The sequence below is a fragment of the Myotis brandtii genome, unplaced genomic scaffold (assembly GCF_000412655.1).
Source record: "Myotis brandtii unplaced genomic scaffold, ASM41265v1 scaffold8, whole genome shotgun sequence".
In the NCBI taxonomy this organism is placed as follows: domain Eukaryota; kingdom Metazoa; phylum Chordata; class Mammalia; order Chiroptera; family Vespertilionidae; genus Myotis; species Myotis brandtii.
This window is the reverse complement of record NW_005371219.1, coordinates 7,762,289-7,777,542: the sequence shown is the minus strand read 5'-3', so window position 1 is coordinate 7,777,542 and position 15,254 is coordinate 7,762,289. Positions and strand designations below refer to the sequence as shown.

General features: G+C 38.4%; 1 protein-coding gene across 2 annotated transcripts in view; it reads right to left on the bottom strand.

Moving 5' to 3' along the window:
• Nucleotides 1–8,643: 8,643 nt before the first annotated feature.
• SESN1 (sestrin 1) overlaps nt 8,644–15,254 on the bottom strand; it is a 100,419-nt gene continuing 93,808 nt past the window's right edge. For both annotated transcript variants that reach the window (XM_005883780.2, XM_014531331.1), the window contains exons 7-10: nt 14,407–14,519; nt 12,180–12,370; nt 10,857–11,001; nt 8,644–9,817 (exon numbers count right to left, since the gene is read on the bottom strand). In XM_005883780.2, coding sequence (XP_005883842.1) covers nt 9,731–9,817; nt 10,857–11,001; nt 12,180–12,370; nt 14,407–14,519 — 536 coding nt within the window. In that variant the 3' untranslated portion in view covers nt 8,644–9,730. The remainder of the gene's footprint in view (nt 9,818–10,856; nt 11,002–12,179; nt 12,371–14,406; nt 14,520–15,254) is intronic.

The window sequence follows — 15,254 nt, the reverse complement described above, 5'->3', positions numbered from 1 at the left end:
GGGGAACCTTGGCTTCCTCCTTCACTGGAGCAAGCAAGCCTCCTGTTCGCTTCAGCTGCCTGGCTGCTGGCCGCCATCTTGGTTGGCAGTTAATTTGCATATCTCGCTGATTAGCCAATGGGAAGGGTAGTGAAGTTACAGTTAATTACCATGTTTCTCTATTATTAGATAGGATTATTATTTATGTTTTTATTGACTTTAGAGGGATAGAAACATCGATGATGTTAGCTATGGATTTGTCATGTATGGCCTTTATTATGTTGAGATATATTCACTTTGTCCCCCAATTTGCTGAGAGTGCTTATCATAACTGGATATTGGATTTTGTCAAATGCTTTTTCTACATCTATTGATATGATCATATGGTTTTTATCCTTCATATTGTTTATGTGCTGTATCACATTAATTGATTTGTGAAAATTATAGGTCAATATCCTTCATGAACATAGATGCAAAAATCCTCAATAGACATATGAAAATATGTTCAACATCACTAATCAGGGAAATTATTTCTAGTTTCATATCATTGTGATGAGAGAAGTTGCTTGATATGATTACAATTTTCTTAAATTTATTGAGACTTGTTTGGTCTAAAATGTAGTCTATCCTGAAAAAATGTTCCATGTGCACTTCAAAAGAATGTATATTCTGCTTGTGGGTGAAATCCTCTAAAAATATTAACTCCATCTGGTCTAAGGTGTCACTTAAGGTCACTATTTCCTTGTTGATTTTCTGTCTGTCTGACTTATCCATTGATGTCAGTAAGTTCCCTTACTATTACTGTCGTACTCTTGATCTTTCCCTTTATGTCCATCAGCACAGGGTGGGCAAATGTTGGTTTGCAGTTATGAGTATGCAAAACAGTTTATTTTTGTATTATTTATTATTATATTATTTTCCATATGAACAAGTGTAAACCTACTTTTGTCCCACCCTGTATTTGCTTCATGAATTTAAGTATTCCTACATTGAATCCATAGATGTTTACAAGAGTTATAGTCTCTTATTGGATTGACCCCTTTATGAGTATGAAATACCCTTCTTTGTCTTTTGTTACAGTCTTTTTTTTTTAAGTCTATTTTGTCTGATAAAGTATTGCTACCTCAGCTCCTTCCCTCCTCCCATTTTTTTAAAAATATATTTTATTGATTTTTTACAGAGAGGAAGGGAGAGAGATAGAGAGTTAGAAACATCGATGAGAGAGAAACATCGATCAGCCGCCTCCTGCACATCTCCTACTGGGGATGTGCCCACAACCAAGGTACATGCCCTTGACTGGAATCAAACCCGGGACCCTTCAGTCTGCAGGCTGACGCTCCATCCACTGAGCCAAACCGGTTTTGGCCCTCCTCCCATTTTCATTGCAATATCTTTTTCCATTCTTTACTTTCAGTCTGTGTGTCCTTCTATCTGAAGTAGGTCTCTTGTAGGCAGCATATGTTTGAGCCATTTTATCCATTTAGCCACCCCTATGTCTTTTGATAGAAACATTTGAACCGTTTATATTTAAAGCAATTATTGCCATTTTATTGTTTTCTGATTGTTTTTTGTAGTTCTTCTCTGTACCTTTCTTATTCTCCTGCTCTATTCGCCTATAAGTTGATGACTTTCTATAGTGGTGCTTGGATTCCTTTTATTTTTTGTGTATTTCTTATAGATTTTTGGTTTGTGGTTTTCATGTGCTTCATACATACCAATAGCAATCTGTTTTCATTGATGGTCACTTAAGTTTGAACACATTCTAAAATCAGTACAATTTTTACTCCATGTTTGTTTTGGTCATTATTTTTTACTTCTTTTTTGTGTGTATTCCTTAATTTATTTTTATAATTACACATGATCTTGTTATTTTTGCCTTTTAACATTTGTAGTAGCTTCATAGTTAGTTGATTGATCCACGCTTTTATTTGCCTTTGTCAGTGAAATTTTTCTTTTTTTTTTTTCTATATTTTAAAATCTTTTCTTTGTAAAGTCCCTTCAACATTTCTGTAGTACTGGCTTAGTGGTGATGAATTCTTTGTTTTTTCTTGTCTGGGAAACCTTTTCTGTCTCCTTCATTTCTAAATGATAGCCTTGCTGGGTAGAGTAGGCCCTTGCTTTTCATCACTGAATATTTTGTGCCAATCCCTTCTGGTTTGTAAAGTTTCTGTTGAGAAATCATCCGACAGTCTTATGGGAGCTCCCTGGTAGGTATCTAATTGCTTTTCTTTTGCTGCTTTTAAGATTGCCTTTTTGCCTTTAACCTTTGGCAGTTTAAATACACATACAGTTTCTTGGTGTAGACTTCTTTGGATTCATCTTGTTTGAGATGACTTTGTGCACTTCCTGGGCTTTATCTTTTTCCAATCAAGATGTCAAAGTAGGTAAAACTCTATGTAGCCCACTATCCTTCTCTGATGCAATCTCCCCTAGTTTCCACAGCCAGATGTTATGGGGACTCCTCTTCCTGGTACTGATGCCTCAGATTGGGAAGCCTGGTATGGGCCTGGGGCCCTTTGATTCTCAGGCAGGACCTCTGCAGCGGAGATCTCTCTCCTGAATCTTAATTGAATCTTAATTGCCACACTATGGGTGCGGGACCTGCCTATTCCACTCCTCTGCCCCTCCTACTCAATATGGCTGCTGCTTTATATCCTTATTTATAGGAATTCTGTTCAGTTAGTCTTCAGGTGGCTCGCAATGATGGTTGTTCTATAATTTAGTTGTAATTCTGATGTGGTTGTGGGAGAAGGTGAGCACAGTTTTACCAATCTGCCACCTTGACTAGAAGTCATTTTTTTCTTCGTCTTAATCTAGTTAAGGGTGTGTCAATTTTGTTAATCTGTTCAAACAATTTTTTTTCTGTTTTTCTGTTGTCTGTCTATCTCTGCTCTAATGTTTATTATTTCCTTCCTTCTGTTTGCTTTGGGTTTAGAATGTTCTTCTTTCTCTAGTTCTTTGAAGAGTGAAGTTGTTGATTTGAGATATTTTTCCTTTTTTTAAGGTAAGAATTTATACCTTCCTTCTTATCACTGCTTTTACTATATCCCATAAATATTAGTATGTTGTGTCTTCATTTTAATTTGTCCAATTCAATTCCCTTGCGATTTCTTCTTTGCTCATTAGTTGATTAAGAATGTGTTGTTTAATTACCACATACTTGTAAATTGTCGGTTTTCTTCCTGCTGTTGATTTCTAGTTTCATTGCATTATGATTGAAAAACATTATTTGATTTCAATCTTTTGTTGTTGTTATCCTCAACCGAGGATTAATTTTCCAATGATTTTTAGAGAGAGTGGAAGGGAGGGGGAGAGACAGAGAAACATGGATGTGAGAGAGACACATCTATTTGCCTCCTGCACACACCCTGACCAGGGCTGGGGATCAAGCCTACAACCGAGGTACATGCCCTTGACCGGAATTGAACCTGGGACTCTTCAGTCTGTGGGCTGATGCTCTACCCACTGAGACAAACCAGCTAGGGTGATTTTAATCTTCTAAAATTTGTTAAAACTTGTTTTATTGCCTAATATGTGGTCAGTCCTGGAGAATGTTCCATGTGCACTTGAGAAGAATGTATATTCCGTTATTGTTGGATGAAGTGTCTGTATGTCTGATCAGTTAAACTAGTCTATAGTGTTCAAATTCTGTTTCCTTATTTCTGCTTGCTTTACACATTATTGGAAGTGGGGTATTAAATCTACTATCCATTACTATCTATTTCGCTCTTCAGTTATGTTGTTTGCTTTATATATTTAGCTTTGGTATTTTGTACATATATATTTAAAATTGTCATATCTTCACCCTAGTTAGTTTGGTACACTGCATAGAGCATCAGCCTGCAGATTGAGGTGTCCTGGGTTCAATTTCGGTCAAGGACACATGCCTAGGTTGTGGGCTCTGTCCCCAGTGGGGTGCATGGCAGTCAATCAGTGATTTTCTCTCATCATTCATGTTTCTCTCTCTCCCTTTCTTTCTGAAATCAATTAAATAAATAAAAAAGACTGGAATCTTCTTTTAAAATTGTCATATCTTCATGGTGAATTGGCCCTTTTGCCTGATATTAGCATAGCTGCCACTGCTATCTTTTAGCTATCATTTACATATTAATAGCTTTTTCTATCCTTTTACTTGTAGCCTGTATGTGTGTCCTTAGATCTAAAGTTAGTCTTTTTTAGACAGCATATACTAGTAGTTGGATCCTTTTTAAAAATTCTATCCATTCAGCCAGTCTATATCTTTTGATTGTGGACTTCAATGCACTTTATATTTAATGTAATTACTGATAGGGAAATACTGTTGTCATTTTGTTCATTGTTTTCTGTATGTTTTGTAGTTTTGACCATTTCCTCTCTTACTCCCTTCTCCTTTGTGTTTCATTGATTTTTTTTTTTGAAGTGACATGCTTTGATTTTCTCATTTCCTTTTGTGTACAATCTAGAGATATTTTCTTTGGTTACCATGTGGATTATATAAAAAAAATCTTAGTCATGACAACTTGAATTGCATACAAAAACTCCACTCCTTCATCTCTGCCTACCCTCACTTTGTTATTGATGTCACAAATTATACTTTATTTTGTACATAACAACATAGATTTATAGTTACTTTTTGCCTTTGCTTTTAAAATTCTATACAAAAACTAAAAGTGGTAATTCAGGCATCTGCATTTGGTTTATATTCTGCATTTCTTTATAGTTGGTTCCTAGATTTTTGTTTCTTAGATTGGAGCCATATTCATCTGTTTATATGCCTTGTGAACTTTGTTGAGATTTGGGCATTTGAATAATTGACAAAGGTGTAAAGGCTTGAAGAGTTGCCTATAAGCCTGGCTGGAGGCTCTGAGACCTCCCAAACTTTTTCTGGAGATGTATCTTCTCTGAGTTTGTGTGTGTGCTTTCATTCTAGGATATACATCAGCTTTTAGCTGTCTTAATTTCCCTAAGAGGCTTGCCCTGGTTTCTTCTCAGGAACTGTTTCTATTTTTATTGTATTCCTGTCTGTACTCTTTTGCACCCTCTGCTTAAAGAACTGTAGACACCCTGTTCTTCTAATGCACCTGTGCTCTCTTCTGTTGTTCAGTGGCTTTCAACCAGCATCCAAATCATACCACCACTTCCACTAACTCTCCAAGTCAGTAGAATCTAGTCCCTCAAGCAACCTTCACACAGCCAGAATGTAAGACACAAGAGCTTTCTGTCCTCAGGGAAGAGGCGGGAATTGGAAGTTTCCTCTCATTTGTGTCACACTGCTGAGTAGGGGGAGGGGCTAGGCTGAACAAAATGCCACAAACTTTTCAGTGCAGCTTCCTACTGGCTTTGTGTCCACCTGGGTGTTGTAGTTTCCCAACTTGTTTCCAGAGTTTGGTCCTTATATTGTTGTTACCTTAGTGTCTCCATGGGGAATGAGCTTCATGAATGATGTGACACCCCCATCCACCTGTCTATTGTATTCACTAGTCACAAATAGCTAATAAAACTTTCAGAGTATCTATATATATATATAAAAGGCTAATATGCTAAGTGTCCATCTGACCAGTAGCTATGACACACACTGACCACCAGGGGGCAGACACTCAACGCAGGAGCTGCTGTGATGCGCACTGGCCATTTACAGGCACTGCGGAACTGTCGCCCACAAAGCAACACTTGGCTTCCCTCAAGTGGGACACAGGCCCTGCCACCACCCCGGAGTGACACCCCACCATATCACAGCCGACGCTGCCAAGACCCCATGGCACAAAATGTGGCCCAAAGCCCAGCCCAACCCAGAATCGGTGGCTATGGGCACCAGGTAATGACATCACGTAGCAACACCCAGCTTCCTCTCCCTAGCGACTAGCCTCCTTGGAGTTTCTTCAGTCCAGGAACCCGACTTGCTTTATAGCCAGGTGGAAACATTTTACACTTTAACCAAATGTCTGTGAAGCGTTTTCCCATGCCTCATCTCATTTGATCCTCACAGAAGTCCTGGAGTAGGTAGATAGGAGACTCGGTGGAATCCTATTTTCTTTTCATTAGCCGGAAAATGGAGATTTAGAAAGCTTAGAAACTTGACCCGACTGAAAAGAGGTTAAGATGTAAATGACTTCAGGTTTTCTCACTGCCCAGAATATAGTCAAACACTGCTGCAGTTAAATATTTCACCCTTTGTTCTCCCTGCATGATCTACAATAATAATCTGCTTCATGTTGATATTTACTGCTGTGTTGCTGACAATTACCTGAAAGAGAAGTTGGGGTGCTTCACTAGCCTAGAAAAAGTTTAGCTAAATCAGAAAGTAGGTCTAATTAAGCAAATTTATTCTCTATCTATAAAATGCTAGGTTGACTTGCACATGTGCGATACATGTAAAGCTCATGCTGGCGCCAATCACATGTGTATTTTCATCTGTCATTGTCAATTGTGAATTTGGTTGACACTTCTATTATGGAGAAAGGGCCAATAGCGATATTAAAATACTAGAAGCCCGGTACAAGAATTCGTGCACAGGTGGGGTCCCTTGGGGTGGCCTCCGGAGATTGGGCCCCAGCTCACACCCGTCTCACAGTCTCACCTTGGCCTGGCGCCGCCCACTCACCTTCTCCACCATTTGGTCTTCGGGATCATCAATCAGGGCTGGGCCCCCACCCGGCTCCCTCAGCGCCTGGGAGTTAGGTGGCGGCCCCGCCCCTGGTTGTTGTCTGCGGGGCAATCAGGCTCCTGCTCACACCTGCCTTCTCCTGGCACTGCCCGCTCACCTGCTTCACCATCCTGCCGCGGTCCCGCTCTCGTCGGGACTGGCAGCGCCTCCACTGCCGCCCCCTGGTGGTCAGTGCATGTCATAGTGAGTGGTCAAACTCCCGGCCGAACTAATGCCCAAAGGGACAATTTGCATATTAGGCTTTTATTATATAGGATTTCTTCTAATTAATTTCTGTTTAACATGCACAAATTCATGCACCAGGCCACTAGTCTTAATGATAAAATATATGCTTGGAAAACATGCTTATCCAGCAAGTTTTATTTACCTACACATCTACCAATGGTGTGCTACAAAATTAGAAATAGCTAAACCATTAGAATAAAAATCTTTTAGCTTTTAAATGAATTTTAAGTTTTAAATAGCACCACTGTTTATATGAAGTCAAATAATTGTATTAAATACAGAGGTATTTAGGATTTAATCTCATTAAAACTTTTTTTTTTTTTTTGGAAAAATTGGGAACAGGGAGGGAGAGGGCGAGATAGAAACATCCTATATAATGAGCTAATATGCTAATTAGACCATATGGTGGAATGACCTTCTGGAACAACCAGTGGGCAAGGCCATGGGCCTGACCCCTTGCATGAATTTTGTGCATCGGGCCTCTAGTCAATGATAAGATAGAATCATCGATTAGCTGCCTCCTGCACGCCCCCCACCCACTGGAATCAAACCATATCCTCGTGATTCACATGTCGATGCTCAACCACTGAGCCATGCCAGCCAGGCCTAATCTCATTCTTATAATGGGAGATACTGAATTAAGTTTGGCCTAGTAAAAAAGTTCCCCAAATTTTACTCCAAAAACCTGATTTAAATAATGAAATCCTGGAAACATCAACCAGAAATGTTTTCAGGATTATTTAAGAAAAAATTTTCCTCTTGTGGGGTGAGGGTTTTGATAGCCCATAGAGTGTTCTATTTCACCTTCCCTTAATTATTTTGGAAACTATTAGATTATAGTAACATTAGAAATCCAGCGTGTTTAGTTTTGAGAAAACTTTCTGTGTAACAGGAAGCACCTGTTAAACAGGAGGCATTGAAACATTAATTTTGTATCACATGCACGCCTTTATTACTTTAGGTATAAACACACTTTTTTACTCATTAAAATTTTTATTCTGACTTGTAATTTCTAAGTGATTATAAACTTTAGTGGACTAAGATAATGCATTCGGTTGATTTTGTTTTGTGATCACAATCTGTTACAAACTTTGTATTTTCAAGACAAAGCAGAATGAGTAAAATTTAACTATATCCAGTGCAACCTCACTTGTTAAGCTCACCTGCATTGCTATGATGAGCAGCAGACAGAAGAGGGCAAAGAGAAATTCAATGGGTAGGACCATGTATATATACATTCCTATAAGGTAACCATAAGTGGACCTATATATTGAATAATCAACTTCTATTTAATTAGTGATAATCTTGTCTTCTTACTAGGGTATATATCCTTGAAGGCAGGTATCACCTCTATTCAAAATTGTATCTTCCTACTCCCACCCCTATTCACACATTATAAATTTGTAGGCAACAGACTGAGCTCAACAGCTTTAATTAAAGTTAGAGCTGTTTCTAGTTGTTTGTCATTTTTTGTTATATATTTTCTCCCTAACATAAAAATTATGTTCCTCATAATTTTTAATAATTCTATTTGAACTTTAAAACATCTCAGTTCAAAAGGACAAGGCATGACACCATGCCAGCCATCTCCAAGATAAAAAAGTCTTACCTAAGATTCTGAAGGTACACTTTTCTTGGAATTCTACAAAATAACTGAGTTTGCCATTTAATAGCAGTCTCTCATCTGATACAACATTATTTAAGTACGAATCTACCCTGGCTAATAAAAGCAAATGAAACTCAGAATTGTTACTAATTCTGAAGTCATGACTTTTTAAAGAGATTAAGACAGCAAATAAAATTGGAGAAAAGTTATTCTTTATTGAAAAATACCAATAATACTGACAGACTTCAAAAGCAGTTCAGGCTTCCAGAATACAAAGTACTCAATACATTTTTTTCAAACCTGTTTGCATTTCAAACAAACAGCATTTTTGTAAATCAAGTTTGATAACCTGACTAAAAATATTTTCCAGCTTTATTATTTATGGAGTGCACATCTTTAATGAGGTGGGCAGGAGCAGAATGCACCTGGGCTGTGCAGCAGACGATAGCCCCATGTCCCACAACTCCCGGGCTGGCAACAAAAACACTGCACAAGATAGCTGCCCTCCAGTGTCAGAGGATCTTGAGAAATAGCATATCAAGAGATAGCCAGCTTTTCTTAATTTACACATTTTCATTTACATTTAAATTGCTTTTTGAAGGAAATCTTTAAGAATGACAGTGTAATTAATGTCATCCAATAACTCTGAATTTAAAAAAACTATAATGAAAGAATTGAACTGTTACCATCAAAACAGTCTTTGCTGAGCTATGAGTAATAATTCTATGCTTTTTTAGATGCAACAAAATTAAAACATATGCAAGTTTAATTCGAAACCACAAAAATTATGTAGGCTCAGATAGTAGCAGTGTTCACTTTATTACTAATAGCTTAACTGGAACAACCACTCTACTCATTCCACCAGCAGGAATAGCAGCACCAAGACCTAAAATTCTTTGTGTAAAAAGGCTTATGTCATTTTCCAAGTCCCATTCTTTGCATGCTCCAATTCTTGTTATCTTATTTAAAACATAAAAGCAACAGGATTTGGAGAGTTACTATTTGCTGTATTAAAAACAGTTATACAGCATCTTGTACTTCAAAAAGCAAAATACTGTGAACAGCAACCCTTCTTCACAGCTCTAAACTTGAAGCTGCCAAGCAGTCACTGCTCGTGCCAACAGTGGTATTTCCACAGGAAAACAGCAGAAACTAAAGGAATCATGGCACAATGTATTTCTGAATTCTTTTATCTACCATTGGTCCTGGGGCTTAGAACCTTCCCCTCGTAGACTATATCTGCTGATTATTCCATCATCTTTAATGGAGGAAAGGCATCAGGTCATATAGCGCGTAATGGCTCTCAGAGCATAAAGGAGTTCGGCTTGCATCCTAGCTTCTATAAGAAGCAGATTAACATGAACCTGCATATAAAACATAACATTTAAGGTAAGGTTATAATCATTCGCAATTAGTTTTTCAGTGCATCTAATAAAGAAACACCAAAAATCAAGCACATTTTCTGTGTTCCACTGAATAACTTAGAAGTCTTGGGTTTACTGACCAGAATATCAATTTTTCTTTTAAAATATATTTTTATTGATTTCAGAGGAAGGGAGAGCGAGATAGAAACATCGATGAGAGAAAATCATTGATCAGTTGCCTCCTGCACACCCCCTACTGGGGATCGAGGCCGAAATTCCGGCAAGTACCGTGACTGGTTCATAGGTCAAGGCTCAACCACTAAGCCAAATTGGCTGGGCCAGAATATCAGTTTTTCAAAACAAAAGCTATCTGATGCTCTTTTTGGGTAGTTGTTTTGTGCTTTTATTTGTTTGATCACATCTCTTCTGGGAGGTATATTTCAGAAAATCTAGACAGTGCTTTATTCGAATATCAATTTCCCAAGTCAAATCATCATTTCTATATAAAGATGAATCAAAGACTAGACCAGGTATTTCTAACAAAACATTTTTTTTTAAAGAGCTCTTGTACAACAGTCTTCTCCTAAGTGGTGACAGCCATGCCAGCACTTTAAAGATGGGCCAGACCACCTGTCTTTATTCTTTTACTCTAGCACAGTGGTTCTCAACCTTGGCTGCACATTAGAATCACCTGGGAATCTTTTTAAAATCCTGATTTCTGGGCTTCATCCTCCGGAAATTCTGTTTCTTTGTTACTAATGTTGTGGCCTCACCCCATAACAAAGAAACAGAATTTCTGGTGGATAAGGCCCAGAAATCAGGATTTTAAAAAGATTCCCAGGTGATTCTAATGTGCAGCCAAGGTTGAGAACCACTGCTCTAGCACCATGAGGTTCTCTCCCAAGCAGTATCTGAGGCAGCTGTGCTGGAATGTTTTTGGTTGGGAGAGGTGATGGAAAGGTTCGAGATGCTTTAGATTAGGTGAAGGAGAACAAGAATCACGAAGTTACAGAGTAAACAAGCCACAATAGGTGCATACCTTCTCGGAGTGCTTGAACTGCCTCCAGAAGCTATCATACATTCTTTTTGTAACCTTTTCAGGAGTGCAAACAATAGTTTTGATATAAACTTTAAAGCTACGATCCAATAGCTGGTTAATTTCACCATAGTCATAGTCATCATATCTGTTAAAAGACAAAGTGAGAACCATGTTTTCGATATATGAGCTGTTTTCTTCTTACAAAAGTACGGAAACCACTCGTAAATGCCAATTCTTTTTTCCTCTTTGTGTAGGCAGCTGTCCCCCCCAAATAACAACTTTACAATGTTTAAATGGGAGTGGATTAGTGAGTGGAAATGGATAAGAAATAGAAGTTAGGGAGAGGAACAAAAAATTTGCCAGTGCCCAAACAATGGTATGTATTTACAATCATGAATAAGCAACCACACTGAGGTACAAATTCTGGAAACAGTTTATGAATATTGCTGAAATTAGACAATATTTATTATTGGTACTATTACATGATATATAAATTGTAATCCACTTGTGTAAATGAAATAATTAGAATTCTTTTTCTCATGTTCCCAAGTTTCTTGGGTTATATGAGTAAAAAAAAGGGGGGGGGGCCGGTTTCCAGAGGAAAGATGGTCTATATACGGCCTCACGGTGTCTTCTACACTTAGGAGACACTGTTCTGATTTAAGCCAAGATCGTCAAAGGCTCCAGTGTCTGCTCTACCCCACTATGTGATGATTTCTAGAACACCCAAGGACTAAAATCTCCTATTTGTTTTTCAGTGGAAAAGGGAGAAAGTTCTTGCAAAGCTGGTCCTAACCATTTAGGAGGTTAAAGTCAATAGCTAAAATAATCAGAATGTGCTGTGGCATGGAGTTTGTGTGCATGTGTCAGAAAGCAGTATATAATAGCTGCACTCTCTATGTAACATAATAATGTGGCTGAATACCTAAGAGTCAGGACATGAACGTTTTGCACTTTGATGAAGTATCATGGGAGTAGGGAGTAGCTTTTGAAGGAGCTTGAGAACAGCCAGAGGGGTACTATAAAGGTACTAAGTTCCAAGAAGGTAGAAATGTAAGTGTATCAGGAAATAGATAATACTTGACCTCCCTCCTCTTCCCTGGAAGCATCTTGTCAATGTCCCTAACTTTCCCTCCCGCCTAGCTAAGAAAGAGGAAAAAACCAAGCTGTTATAAATTGGTTCTCTGAAGCATAAGCATAAAAATAAGCTACTGGAAAGGGGATTATTTTGAGCTTGTGTCTGTGTGCATATGTGTTCCAAGTACCTGAATAGTTTAGTCCAATGGAAAATACCTCTTTGTAAACATAAGAAAACAGACTAACCTTATTCCAAACATGCAGTGAATATAGTTCCAAATAGCCCGTCTGAGCATTGAGGTATCAACATCTTTGTGCATTGCCATTGTATTATAAGTAAGATTGTAAGCAATGTGAAATTTTTCATCAATCAACTGTCCCACATCTGGATAAAGGCGATTTACCAAAGAATAACCATGGTCTTCCCAGCAATAGTCCTAAATACAGAGAATAGAATAAATGTGAATAATTAAAATGTGGCCACGTATTATCCTATGTCCACCACTCTGCACTGTGGTGAGATTGTCAGTTGGAATCCACTGCTGTTCTAGTACATCCCTAGCTCTCAGCTTCACTTGCACTCCAGTCTGATATTTTCAATTTCTATACTACAGCATACAAAAGGTTGTTTATTACTCAGCGAGTTTAAAAACCAATGGACTCTCTTGCTTACACATAGGCCAACGTTTTCAGCTTTCTCTCTGTCTCCTCCCTCAGCATCCAGAGGAGCCCTCTCTCCTTTTCCATCACTGCACCCATCCAAACGGTCCTCAAGTTTTATTTAGAAATATCCATCACTCATTCCTTTTCCTCCTACTGCATCTTTTGACTCTCAGACCTGTTTACTGGGTCTCCCAGTTAGATTTTCCACATTAAATCTCCCTGCTTCCTTTCTACCTCAAACAAAACTTAATAAAGCACCCACTTCTATGTTATTCCCATATGTATTTTCCTAAAAACCTCTGATATCATGTAATTACTCTGGTCAAAACCTACAAACCTGACCAATTTCCCACTAGTCAGAAGTAGGAACCCTTTGCTTAAAGCTCACAGCAGCCCAGCCAGTTTCTCTGATTCCTCCCTCACTATATCCCTTAACCTAAACTCAATTACTGTCCTCTGCATATAATGCCCATGCGTTTGGATCATTCAATCATCTCAATTCCTAATCTCCCTCCACAAAATGTCCAGCCCTCCTGATTGCTTTAATTCTAATCTATTATATTTCATGATACAATTTCACTATCAAGTAGAAACACACTATAACTTCCTTGTGTCTATTTTTGTTCCCTTAAATAATCTTAGTTCCCTGAGCAAAGAAATGAAATCTTATAGCTCTCAAGTATTTTCATAATCCTGGCAAAATAGTTATTAACACAGGCCCCTCACAATATGGAAAAGTTTGGAATATCAACTCATTTACCTAAATTAAATATTTATACATTATTCTAAAATACCTTTAAAATACAGTATATTTCTACTGATGGACTAGAAGTAGTCTTATAAAACTAGAGCACAGAATAGATAAATATTTGCTAACTGATGATTGTCAACTTTTATTCTGGTACTAGGGGATACAGCTACTGTTGCTTCTAACATATGCTTGCAAAACACTCAGCACAGTGCCTCCTGCAAAACAAAAAAAGAGGAGGAGCCTGGTATCCTGGAGGACCACCAGTTCCTTATGTTTCCATGGATAGAAGTGCACTGGGGAAATTTACTGTGTATTTCAAAGTTAATGATTTGGGAGCTAAAGAAACTGGGCCCATCAACAATAATTCTATTCCCAACATCACTAACTTTATTCACTGAGAGATAGCTGTTAAGTAATTATGGAATATTTATTTATGTGAATCCCCCCAAAGTTTAAATTTAAAATCCTCAAAAATTCTCATTGCCTCAAATAACATTCAGTTCATATTTTAAAGGGATTTGGGATGCTGTAACTGTCATGCTTTATTTTCTGAGGTATCTGTATTTAAACACATCTTGCACCTCTGATTTTCTCATCCCTTTCCCTCCACCTACACATAATGCTTGATATGCTGAGGACATTTCTCTTGTCATTCAGGACTGGTGCTTATCAGGGCAGAAATCGCCTCATTTTAAATTGGGGCTCAGTAGGAGGGGGAGAAAAACCAATGCTAGCTACATTCAAATACAACTGTTATTTATTGTTTAGTTGTATTAGAACTTTGAGTTTTTATGCATCATCTGGGAACCTAACCACCACTGTAATTTTGTTTTATGGGTGAATGTGTATTGAATTCTGAGCCACTGATTTATGAACTTTAATAATATATACACCTTTAACAGTAGAATAAATATATCTAAGGGAACTGCCTGTACATAGAAAAGTTACTTCTTTCTGCAACATTTTATACTTCTCAAATCCACGTGGCTCTTTCTTAAGTCAAATTGAGTTATTTCTAACCAATTACTAGTATGTGTATACAATATGTTGCAATTTTACCTGGACTCGAAATGTTGGAACGTGCATCCCATGTCTAGAGAAATCCTTATAGCCATAACTAGTATCCTCAAAGTGACGAGATATCTCTCTTGCTGGTGTAACTTCATCATCATCTGAAATAATTATAAGAACTACTGAAAACTTTTAAAAAACAGGATGCTAGTGAAAATTCATTTTACCATTAACAAGTAAAAATAGGATAACCTTTTCTTTGACCAACATCAACTACAATAGTCTTAAAACTATAAAGAGAAATAGCTCACTTACCAGTAAATGCAATATAATAAAAGTATATTTATTATCTACACTAATCAAAGACAAATATGCTAATTGACTGTACCTTCGCTATGCCACAGCCAATCAGAGCGACTAAATGCAAATTAACCCAACCAAGATGGCGGCCGGCAGCCGCGGAGCAATCAGGAGGCTTGGTTGCCTGGGCAATGGAGGAAGCCAAGCTTCCCACCTGCCCTGAGCCGGCTGTGGCCTCAGCTGATGGCAACAAAGTTTCAATTATAGAAGACAAATAAATCCCAGATACCTGCTTCCAGCCAGCCTCCACTGGGAGCTTGGGTGGCTGGGGGCCATGGCCAGCCTGTAAACAGCCATCAGCCCCTCACCCAGGCTGGCTCGGCACCCCAGGGGGGGGACCCCTACCCTGAAGGGGCTGTGGCCAGCCTGCAAACAACCATCAGTCCCTCACCCAGGCTGGCCAGGCACCCTACAGAGGACCCCCATCCTGAAGGGGCTGTGGCCAGCCTGCAAACAGCCATCAGCCCCTCACCCAGGCTGGCCAGGCACTCCTATATAATAAAAGGGTAATATGCAAATTGACCCTAACAGCAGAA